General features: G+C 27.0%; 1 protein-coding gene across 3 annotated transcripts in view; it reads left to right on the top strand.

Moving 5' to 3' along the window:
* The window catches only part of LOC119601800 (sodium/potassium/calcium exchanger Nckx30C-like), a 103192-nt gene extending 91112 nt beyond the window's left edge, over positions 1–12080 (top strand). The window contains exon 3 of one of the 3 annotated variants that reach the window (XM_037952979.1): positions 11506–12080. In XM_037952979.1, the coding sequence (XP_037808907.1) occupies positions 11506–11712 (207 nt within the window). In that variant the 3' untranslated portion in view covers positions 11713–12080. Of the gene's footprint in view, positions 1–11463 lie in introns of all 3 variants that reach the window. The other 2 variants (XM_037952978.1, XM_037952977.1) reach the window with 2 other exon arrangements.
* The last annotated feature ends 480 nt before the right edge of the window (positions 12081–12560 follow it).

Here is a 12560-nt window from a genome sequence, read left to right as displayed (position 1 = left end):
ACAGAACTAGAACAGAACTAGAACAGAACTAGAACAGAACTAGAACAGAACTAGAACAGAACTAGAACAGAACTAGAACAGAACTAGAACAGAACTAGAACAGAACTAGAACAGAACTAGAACAGAACTAGAACAGAACTAGAACGAACTAACAGAACTAGAACAGAACTAGAACAGAACTAGAACAGAACTAGAACAGAACTAGAACAGAACTAGAACAGAACTAGAACAGAACTAGAACAGAACTAGAACAGAACTAGAACAGAACTAGAACAGAACTAGAACAGAACTAGAAGAACTAGAACAGAACTAGAACAGAACTAGAACAGAACTAGAACAGAACTAGAACAGAAGAACTCAACTAGAACTGAACTAGAACTGAACTAGAACTAAACCAGACCTGACCAAGAACTGAACTAGAACCAATATTTATTTTATTTTTAGTTTTTTTTTTTTTTTTAAACTAAAACATTTTTAAAGAGCTTTATGATTGTTGTGGCAAATTTCACCGAATCAATCCATTTACCCTTCAAAACCATTTGTATTATATCACTCAAATCTATATTGTTATTACAGTTGTAGTTTAGCAACAAAACAAGTGATGATGCATGCCCCCAGTGCTCAATCTCAAAATACATTGTCTATCATAGTTGATACTAAAACATTTGTAGCAAAATTTTTGGATTTTTTTTCAGTCAAATAAAACAATACAATCATTCAAACACATAAATTGTGTTTTTGGTTTTAATGGACATTGTCCTAACATGCATTTCTTTGTATGTATGTACTATGTATATGATCTTTGTATTGTTCTCTCTTTATATAGTTATTGACAGCGATAACCATCATGCATTTATGGTTGTTTCAACACGATGATTTCTTTCTTTTATTTCCCATGGACCGTGTGTCTGTGTTCATAATGGTTTTGATGTGGGTTGATCAACGAAAAAAATACATATATTTGACAAATTTGTGATTGAGAAATGGTTGGATGAATTTTGTGTTTTTGTTTACATTTAACTAATATGTATTTAAAATTTGCAATTTGTATGTTGATTATGATTTGGGTTATTTAAACCACAAAACATTTCAAATGACAGACCAATACATACATGAGGAAATTTAAAAAATAATGTATTTAACACTTAAACATTGAAGCATAAATAAGAGAATAGTTTGACAATAAAATGAAAATCTACATGAGAATACTAACAAATCTACTACACATTTTTATGACACATTTAAATGGATTTTATGTGTTAACCTTCAAATACTATACACACACAAATACACTTAACAAACGTTTCTAAAATACTCATGCAATAGAAAAAACTAAATTATAATAAAACGCATTTTATTTTTTGCCTTATTTTGCTTTAAAATCCTCATACTTATTCTCTAAATCCTCTTACCGCTCTACCTTATAACACCTTTTTCAAGCTAAGCTGCACAGCAAGACAGAGAGAAAACGTAACACCCTCTCTTGTAGCTTCCACAAAAAATTCATTACTAACTATTGTACTCTTTTTAAGTCTATAGTCTAGTCTATAGTCTAGTATGTCTAGTCTATAGTCTAGTCTATAGTCTAGTCTATAGTCTAGTCTATAGTCTAGTCTATAGTCTAGTCTATAGTCTAGTCTATAGTCTAGTCTATAGTCTAGTCTATAGTCTAGTCTATAGTCTAGTCTATAGTCTAGTCTATAGTCTAGTCTATAGTCTAGTCTATAGTCTAGTCTAGTCTAGTCATAGTCTAGTCTATAGTCTAGTCTATAGTCTAGTCTATAGTCTAGTCTATAGTCTAGTCTATAGTCTAGTCTATAGTCTAGTCTATAGTCTAGTTATAGTCTAGTCTATAGTAGTCTATGTCTAGTCTATAGTCTAGTCTATAGTCTAGTCTATAGTCTAGTCTATAGTCTAGTCTATAGTCTAGTCTATAGTCTAGTCTATAGTCTAGTCTATAGTCCTAGTCTATAGTCTAGTCTATAGTCTAGTCTATTCTAGTCTATATCTAGTCTATAGTCTATCTATAGTCTAGTCTATAGTCTAGTCTATAGTCTAGTCTATAGTCTAGTCTATAGTCTAGTCTATAGTCTAGTCTATAGTCTAGTCTATAGTCTAGTCTATAGTCTAGTCTATAGTCTAGTCTATAGTCTAGTCTATAGTCTAGTCTATAGTCTAGTCTATAGTCTAGTCTATAGTCTAGTCTATAGTCTAGTCTATAGTCTAGTCTATAGTCTAGTCTATAGTCTAGTCTATAGTCTAGTCTATAGTCTAGTCTATAGTCTAGTCTATAGTCTAGTCTATAGTCTAGTCTATAGTCTAGTCTATAGTCTAGTCTATAGTCTAGTCTATAGTCTAGTCTATAGTCTAGTCTATAGTCTAGTCTATAGTCTAGTCTATAGTCTAGTCTATAGTCTAGTCTATAGTCTAGTCTATAGTCTAGTCTATAGTCTAGTCTATAGTCTAGTCTATAGTCTAGTCTATAGTCTAGTCTATAGTCTAGTCTATAGTCTAGTCTATAGTCTAGTCTATAGTCTAGTCTTATAGTCTAGTCTATAGTCCTAGTCTATAGTCTAGTCTATAGTCTAGTCTATAGTCTAGTCTATAGTCTAGTCTATAGTCTAGTCTATAGTCTAGTCTATAGTCTAGTCTATAGTCTAGTCTATAGTCTAGTCTATAGTCTAGTCTATAGTCTAGTCTATAGTCTAGTCTATAGTCTAGTCTATAGTCTAGTCCTATAGTCTAGTCTATAGTCTAGTCTATAGTCTAGTCTATAGTCTAGTCTATAGTCCTAGTCCTATAGTCTAGTCTATAGTCTAGTCTATAGTCTAGTCTATAGTCTAGTCTATAGTCTAGTCTATAGTCTAGTCTATAGTCTAGTCTATAGTCTAGTCTATAGTCTAGTCTATAGTCTAGTCTATAGTCTAGTCTATAGTCTAGTCTATAGTCTAGTCTATAGTCTAGTCTATAGTCTATCTATAGTCTAGTCTATAGTCTAGTCTATAGTCTAGTCTATAGTCTAGTCTATAGTCTAGTCTATAGTCTAGTCTATAGTCTAGTCTATAGTCTAGTCTATAGTCTAGTCTATAGTCTAGTCTATAGTCTAGTCTATAGTCTAGTCTATAGTCTAGTCTCATAGTCTGTCTATAGTCTAGTCTATAGTCTAGTCTATAGTCTAGTCTATAGTCTGGTCTATAGTCTAGTCTATAGTCTAGTCTATAGTCTGGTCTATAGTCTAGTCATATAGTCTAGTCTAGTCAGTCTAGTCTATATCTAGTCTATAGTCGAGTCCTATAGTCTAGTCTAGTCTAGTCTATAGCTAGTCTAAGTCAGTCCTATAGTCTAGTCTATAGTCTAGTCTATAGTCTATTCTATAGTCTATAGTCTAGCTCTCTAGTCTATAGTCTAGTCTATAGTCTATCTATCGATCTAGAGTCTAGTCTATAGTCTAGTCTATAGTCTAGTCTATAGTCTAGTCTATAGTCTAGTCTATAGTCTAGTCTATAGTCTAGTCTATAGTCTAGTCTATAGTCTAGTCTATAGTCTAGTCTATAGTCTAGTCTATAGTCTAGTCTATAGTCTAGTCTATAGTCTAGTCTATAGTCTAGTCTATAGTCTAGTCTATAGTCTAGTCTATAGTCTAGTCTATAGTCTAGTCTATAGTCTAGTCTATAGTCTAGTCTATAGTCTAGTCTATAGTCTAGTCTATAGTCTAGTCTATAGTCTAGTCTATAGTCTAGTCTATAGTCTAGTCTATAGTCTAGTCTATAGTCTAGTCTAGTCTATAGTCTAGTCTATAGTCTAGTCTATAGTCTAGTCTATAGTCTAGTCTATAGTCTAGTCTACAGTCTAGTCTATAGTCTGGTCTATAGTCTAGTCTATAGTCTAGTCTACAGTCTAGTCTATAGTCTAGTCTATAGTCTAGTCTATAGTCTAGTCTATAGTCTACTCTATAGTCTACTCTATAGTCTACTCTATAGTCTACTCTATAGTCTACTCTATAGTCTACTCTATAGTCTACTCTATAGTCTAGTCTATAGTCTAGTCTATAGTCTACTCTATAGTCTAGTCTATAGTCTACTCTATAGTCTAGTCTATAGTCTAGTCTATAGTCTAGTCTATAGTCTACTCTATAGTCTAGTCTATAGTCTAGTCTATAGTCTACTCTATAGTCTATAGTCTACTCTATAGTCTAGTCTATAGTCTAGTCTATAGTCTAGTCTATAGTCTAGTCTAGTCTAGTCTATAGTCTAGTCTATAGTCTAGTCTATAGTCTAGTCTATAGTCTAGTCTATAGTCTAGTCTATAGTCTAGTCTATAGTCTAGTCTATAGTCTAGTCTATAGTCTAGTCTATAGTCTAGTCTATAGTCTAGTCTATAGTCTAGTCTATAGTCTAGTCTATAGTCTAGTCTATAGTCTAGTCTATAGTCTAGTCTATAGTCTAGTCTATAGTCTAGTCTATAGTCTAGTCTATAGTCTAGTCTATAGTCTAGTCTATAGTCTAGTCTATAGTCTAGTCTATAGTCTAGTCTATAGCCTAGTCTGTAGTTTAGTCTATAGTCTAGTCTATAGTCTAGTCTATATTTGCCTGTTTATCTGCTATTTGGCTGTGATAGTGTGTGTGTGTATATTAGAGAGTTTATGAGTTTCAAACGTAAACAAATAACAGCCAAGAGGAAAGGGAAGTAGTTGGGTGCGTATGAGTGTTTATGAGTGTAAATACTCCTTGACTCTTACAACTACAAATTATTCAAAATAAACAAAAACAAGTTTTTACCTTGTACTTGCCTACTAATGTGTTAAAAGGGGGTGTGTGTATGAAAAGTAGAGGGGAAAACAGGGTTTTTATTTATAAGGTCTTATAAAGAAAGTGGTTAATACTGGTATATAAATTAAATTTTCTGTAGTTTTTTTTTAATACAAATGACCACGACCTACGTGTTGACCTTTTTATATATCTGTACTTAAAAGCAGAAAATTAAGTTTGAAATTAATTAAAGCATATAAAATATATTTTACTTAAAACTGATTTAACTCCTGCATATGGCCAGCCATACATTAATAAATACATTAATAAATATATTTAAATATTTTTTTCTTCTTAAGCTAATTTTTATATAATTTGTTTTCCCAGAAATTTACTTGTAGTTTGTTTGCTGTGATTTTTTTTCGTTTTAGTTGTGTGTTAACATTATTTAACTGAAATTATTAAGCATTCATGCAGTTGTAGTTGAATTTTAATACATATGTATGTATATGAATATATTATTAGCATATAAACAATCTTTTTAAATGTAGTGTACAAGTTTTTTTTATTTCCATTACTTTCTATTTAATTTGCATAACGAAAAAACAAACATTGTTCAACACTCACACACATAATCCATTAGAAACATCATGCTCATCATAAACAGAAAGAATAACAGCAAAAGAAAATGCTATTAAAAGACACTTTGCTAAGAAAGCTTTAGAAGATTTCTGTCTATATACATATGTATGCAGATTTAAAAGAAAGTAATAATGATTTAAAGTTTTATAATAAACACTTAAAAAACTTTTAATTCAAAAAAGAGTTTAATAGAATTTTTAATTTAATTTTTAAGTAAATAGGGCTTTAAGTAAAGCTTTAGAAAGCTTTTAAATACAAGTTTTAAGAAAAATTATAGTTAAAAAGCTTTCGTGTATAAAACGTTTAAGTAAAAAGTGTTTTATTTAAGCTTTTAAGTAAACATATATGTATGTAAAATGATTTAATGGAAGCTTAAAAAAGCTTTTAAGTGAAAATTCCTTTTATTTATGCTTTTAAGAAAAAAGAGCTTTTATGTAAACTTTTAGTAAGAAAAGCTTTTATGTAAGATTTTAGTAAGAAAAGCTTTTATGTAAGCTTTTAGTAAGAAAAGCTTTTATGTTGGCTCTCAGCGAAAAAGTAAGTTTTGAAGAACAAAAAGCTTTTTACTTAAACTTGAAAAAAAACTTTTTATTAAAGTGTCTAAGTAAGAAAGCTTCTAAGTAAAACTGATTTTTATTTAAACTTTTAATTAAAAAACGTTTTATGTAAGCTTTTATTTAATGTTTTAAGTTCAAAAACGTTTCATGTAAGCTTTTATGTAATCATTTAAGTTCAAAAACCTTTAATGTAACCTTTAAAGTTTATAAAGTTTTTACTTAAGCTCTTAAATACACAAAGCTTTTCAATGGAAAAAACTGTTATTTAACTTTTAAGTAAATCATTTTTATTAAAAGCTTTCCTTTTTTAATAGAAAATCTTGTTATTTAAGCTTCTAGAAGAAAACTATCAAGTAGATACCCTTTTATTTATATTTTAAGAAAAAGTAATGTTTTTATTGAAACTTTTAATTAAAAAAAATATCTTAAAGTAAAGAAGCTTTTAAGTATAAAAGCTTTTTATCAAAGCTGTTTCTTAAAGTCTTCTATTAAAAGGCACTTTCTTTAGGTTTGGAACTTTATTTTACTTAAAAAAAAGTAAGTTTTTCAAAATGGATTTTAAAAAAGCTTTTTTCTTAAAAATAATAAAGTTTTTAAAAAAAAAACTTAAAGAAATATTTTAAGGAAAAATTGCTTTTTATGAAAGCTTTTAAGCAAAAATACTTTTCATCAAAGCTCTTAACAAAAATTGACTTTTTGGAAGATTTATGAGAGCTTTTTGAGAAAGTTTGAAGAATTGATATTAAGTATGCTTTTTTCATAAAAGAAATAAAAGTTTAAAAAATATTTTATGTAAAAATTACCTTTTATGAAAGCTTTTTAACAAAGATAATTTTTAAGAAAGCTCTCAACAAAAATAGCTTTTAATGGAGGATTTAAGGGAAATGAATTTCTTAAGAAAGCTTTTAAGAAAAATGCTTCATAAGATAGTTTTTAAGAAAATATCTTTTAAAGGAAGTTTTTAAGAAAAAAGCTTTTTAAGAAAGTTATTTTGAACTTGAAAAAAGCTTTTTAAGAAAGTTTTAAATGAAATGAAAGTTTTTTGAAAAAGCTTTAACAAATATTTTTAGGAAAAATTATCTTTTATGAACATTTTTAAGTAAAAAACTTTTTACGAAAGCTCTCAACAAAAATAGCTTTTAATGGAATGCTTTAAAGAAAATTACCTTTTTATGAAAGGTGTTAAAGAAAATGCTTTTTTAGAAAGTTTTTAAGAAAAAAACTTTTTAAGAAAGTTTTTAAGAGCTTTCGTAAAAAAGTTTTTAAGAATTTTTGTAAGAAAATTTTTAAGAAAGTTTTTTGTACGAAAGCTTTTAATAAAGTTTTTAAGAAAGCTTTTAAAAAAAACTTTTTATGGAAGTTTTTAAAAGAAAGCAAATAGAGTTTTTCAGAGAGTTTTTGAGAAAGCTTTTAAATCCAAATTTATAAAAATTCGTTAAGAAAACTATTAAAAAGCTTTTAATAAAAGACTTTAAAATTGTTTTTTTGTAAATAAAAAATCAGTTTAAGATTCGATTTTTCAAGAACAATTCTTTTTGGGAAAGCTTTTAGATCAAGCTTAATGAATTTTATCTTTTACATGGTTTTTTCAAAACGAAAGTTGTCTAATTTTAGGGTTTATTTGTTTGAGTTTGTATTTAAAACTTTAAATTATAGAATAAAACAAAAGCTTTTACTCATTTCTACATTTCACACATACATAGAAACTAATTTCATGTTATAAGAAAACTTTATATTATTCCTGTTATTAAAATTTACTATTTAAACTAGAGTTAAAATAAAATATTTATTACAAAATAATTTGCTAATGTTGTTAAACTTTAATTACTATTTAAAACTTGTTACAGCTTTTTTAACACTAGTACTTACCTATCTAACTTAACTAACTAAAACTCCAAATAAAAAGCTTTTATGTTAAATCCCTACCCCTTGTTAAACTTTTACCTCTTTATATACAAACAGCTTGTGTTAAACTGTAAACTATGTATTTTTGTTAAGAAAAGCTATATTAAGCTTAACTTAAGCTTTTTCTTTAGTTAAGTAAAACTTTTATGTTAATTTTAAAACTAATTTCTCATTCTTTTCTAATTTCCTTTATTGTGTTATTTTTTCGGTTCTAATTTTATTTTGTGTTTTACTTTTTACTCAAAATAATAGTTAACTACTCTTAATGAAAAAGAAAATAAAAAGAAAAGAGAAACAAAAGAAAACCTAACAATACAAAAGGAATAATAAAAAAAAACGAAATAAAATATAAAATACAACAAAAACTTCCCACTGCGCTTTTATATTTAAAATAAAATATTTTTAAACAAAACAATACAATGAAAAAAATATTTTTCTTTTTTTTTGTTGTTGTTTTAATTTAACAAATAAATTTTCTCTTACAATTTTATGCTCTTAAGTTTTTTTTTTTCACTTTTTTCTGGACTTTAGTTTTTCTTTCCTTCGTTTTTAGTATTTTATTAGATTTCTTTTGTTTCCAGTAAAGCTTTTAAGTGTTTTTTTTAGTTATTTAAGTTTTTATTTATTGTTCTTCTTGTTTTCTTTAACTAAATGTTGAATTGTTTAATGTTTTTTTATTTATTTTTAATATTTTTTTTTTGGAAATGATTTGTGGTGTTTAAGCAAAAACTTATTTGAAATTATTTGCTTTAAGTACCAACTAAAAAGCTTTCAAATTTATTTTTTTAGTTTAGATTTCAATAAATTTTTGCCCTCACACTACCACTTTGAAATTCTTTTTTTAGTTTCATTTTTCTTCAAAAACAAAATCGTAATGCTTTATTTGTTCACTCACCAAAAAAAAATACCAAAAAAAAATTATTAAGAAAAAAAAAAAAACAAAACAAAATGCAAGCTTTTAATACAACAAATTTAAAGTTTTAGTTTTATTTGTTTTAATTTTTTTAAGTTTATATGTGTTTTTGTTGTTTATTTGTATAATTTTATTTAATGTTTATTTAGTTGTTATTTTCAGTTTCAATTAACTAATTGGCCGAAATCATCTCTAAGTTTAGAAAATAAAGTTAAATGTGTGTCAAACAGAGCTTTATCTAAAAATTTAATTTAACAGAAATAACATATTTTAATACTAACTGAAAGTTTTTCTTACAGCTTTAGATAATTACAACAATAGTGGAGTCTAACGATACATACACTTATTCAAATCTTTTCCACAAAGCTTTTAACTTTTAGAGAAACGAATTAAAGCTTTTAATGAAATAAAATTTTAAAGCTTTTTTAAGACTTCTCGAAAAAAGCTTTTAATTAAAGTTGTTTTTAATATTTTAGTGAAATTTTTAAAGATTAATGAAAATAGATGTTTAAGCTTTTACTTAAAAAATTTTTCTGGAAAAAGGTTTCTAAGCTTTTATGGCAAAAGCTTTTACTTATTCGAAAATTTTTTTTAATGAAAGTTCTTTTTAAAAAATTTTTAGAAATTTTAAAAGTTTCATGAAAAAAAGCTTTTACGCAAAAGCTTTTTTAAGCTCTTCCTTTTTCAAAAATACTTTTAATGAAAGTTTTGCTTAAATATTTCTGTGAAATTTTAAAGGTTTTATGAAAAACACTTTTTAAGCTTTTATTGAAGAAGCTTTTCTTAGCTTTTGGATTTTATTTTCTAAGCTTTTATGGAAAAAGCTGTTATTTTGCGAAAAAGCTTTTAATGAAAGTTTTTCTTAAATATTTTAGTGAAATTTTAAATGTTTTATGAAAAAAGCTTTTCTAAGCTTCTATGAAAAAAGCTTTTCTAAGCTTTTATTAAAAAAGCTTTTCTAAGCTTTTATGAAAAAAGCTTTTCTAAGCTTTTATGAAAAAAGTTTTTCTGAGCTTTTATGCTAAAAGCTTTTTTAAGCTTTTAAACAAAAAGCTTTTCTATGCTTGTATGGAAAAAGCTTTTCTAAGATTCTATGAAAAAAGCTCTTCTAAGCTTTTATGAAAAAAGCTTTACAAAACTTTTGTGGGAAAGCATTGAAAGGCTTTCATGGAAAACAGCTTTAAAAAGCTTTCGTAGAGAAGAAGCTTTAAAAAGTTTCTATGATAAAAAGCTTTAAAAAGTTTTTATCGTAAATAGCTCTAAAAAGTTTTTTGGTAAATAGCTTTTAAAACCCTTTGCTAAAAAACATTAAATGCTTTCATTGAAAAGAGCTTTAAAACACTTTCATGGGAAAAAGCTTTAAATAGTTTTTATGGTGAAATGCTTTAAAGAACTTTCATGGTAAAATCTTTAAAGCTTTCTATGAAAAAATTTAAAAAAAAACATTAACAGACTTTCATGGAAGATAGCTTTAAAAGGCTTTTGTTGAAAAAAAGCTTTTAATAGTTTTATGGTAAATACCTTTTAAAAAGTTTTTATGGTAAACTGCTTTTGAAAACATTGCGGAAAACGCATTAAATTACCTTATTGGTAAAAAGCTTTAAAGGGCTTTCATGGAAAAAGTATAGTTTTTATGGTAAAAAGCTTTAAAGAACTTTCATCGAAAAAGACATATTTTTTGAAAGAAAAAAATGGAAAACAGATTTAAAAAGCTTTCGTAGAAAAAAAAACTTTAAATAGTTTTATGTCAAAAATCTTTAAAAAGCGTTTTATTACAATACTTCCATAAAAAAGCTTTCAAAGGCTTTCATAGAAAAAAGCTTTAAATAGTTTTTATGTAAAAAAAGCTTCAAAGAACTTTCATGGCAAAAACATATTTAAAGCTTTCAATAAAAAAAATGTTTTAATATATATTTTTTACAAAATTTTAAAAAGCTTTTTAATCTTTCAATGAAAAAGGAGTAATAGAGCTTTTAATGAAACAAAGTTTTTAGAGCTTTTAATGAAAATGTGATTTAGACCTTTTAATGGAAAAAGCTTTTGAAAGGATTTAGCGAAAAATGGATTTTAAAGCTTTTAAACAAGTTTTCGAACTTTATAAAGCTTCAGATGGGAGCAGAAATACTAATAACAAAAGCTCCTCAAGAAGGAAATAAAATAAGGAAACCAAGAATGCTGGAAAAGCTTTAAAGCTTTTTATAGATTTATCTTCGAAAAACAGCTGAAAGCATTTAAAATCCTTTTAAACTTAGAACATTTTGCAAGAAATGTTTAAATAAGAAAATAATTTAAACAGGAAAGCTCTTAATTTCCCTAAAAGCTCTGTTTTACACATATATTTAACATTTATTCTTTTATTCATTACTTTTATGTTAAAATTTTTGCTTTGAATAACTTTCAATAGAAAAAAGAGCTAAATATTTAATAACATAATATCTTTGTTTTTTCTCTCTTTTTGCCTATACTTCTCTCTCTTTCTCTATCTCTTTGTATTTCGTTCTAAACTTAAAATGCATTATAATTTATATGAAATCATTCTCAAACTATAAACAAAATTAAAACATTTGCATCGAAAAAAAAACTCATCATCTATATTTATGTTTATTTTTCTTCCCCCATTTTATTTCTTTTTCTCTTTTTCGAACTTTCTTTTTTTTTGGTGCTCTCTTTTACTCTTGTGTCTCTCCCCTTAAAAAAGGGCAATGCTGCCAATTCCTCGGAAACTTCAATGGCCACACAGCCTGGTGGTTCGGTAACATCGAGAGCGGCTTCGGAGTCGAGATCAGGACCGCCTGGATCCAGTAGTGGTGCTGGCACTACAGGTAATAGCAGTGGTGCAAATGCGAGTAGTACACAGACTGGTGCAAAATTTCGTCATGGCCTATTGCAGCTTATGATTCACACAATAGATCCGCTACATGATGGTGAGTTCATGATGTTTCCATAGTGTTTTGCACACTCACTACTCACTCACACTCAGTTACACTATTCACTACACACAACCACCGACAAACACACACACACAGTTCCCCCCAAACCACTCCAATCTAAACCCTCCTCAAAATAACAACAACCTCAAGACTCTTTTCACCCTCAATTGTTCCTTTTTTTGAAAAAACAATTAATCGCAAAACAAACCCTTGTTAATATCAATTATCAATTAAAACCTCAAACAAATATCAGTCAGTATTCATTTTCAAAAGCTCTCTCTCTCCCGCCCACTCATTCAGTTTGTACAAAATTTGTTTGAAATTTATTGTTAAAAATTACAGCAAAAGTTTAAATATAAAAAAAAATTATTAAAAAAAAAACGAAAAGAGCTCAAGTTTTTTACTAGTTATGCAAAATATTATTTTCTAATAAAAAAAAGAAATAATAATAAACAGTTTAAGCTTTTTGTCTAAAATATTTAAGAAAAAATTATCCAAAAAAGCTTTTAGTGTAAATGTTATCATTTGCTTTATTTTGAGTTTGAGTTTGTTACGAAATTGGAAAATTGTTGAAATAAAAAACTATTAATTTTTAATTAAAATTGCTTGATTCATGTGTTAAAAAATTAACTTAAACAATTATATGCAGGGTGATTAAACAATATAATAATGAAACAGAAAAAAAAAGAGAAAACTTTCAAGTTTTGAGGGCTTTTAAGAATAATTCAGATAAAAGCTTTATCTATCTTAAAATTTTAGTGTTTCTTGTTAAATATTTACTGTAAATAAACTTACAATATTTTCTAAAATAAGCTTTTTTGCAAAAACTCCACAAGCTTAACTCGAACAAATTATTTAACACAAA

Source organism: Lucilia sericata, unplaced genomic scaffold, assembly GCF_015586225.1.
Source record: "Lucilia sericata isolate MDLA Ls3-8-SP2 unplaced genomic scaffold, ASM1558622v1 Contig000192F_arrow, whole genome shotgun sequence".
In the NCBI taxonomy this organism is placed as follows: domain Eukaryota; kingdom Metazoa; phylum Arthropoda; class Insecta; order Diptera; family Calliphoridae; genus Lucilia; species Lucilia sericata.
This window is presented reverse-complemented; position numbering and strand designations above follow the sequence as displayed.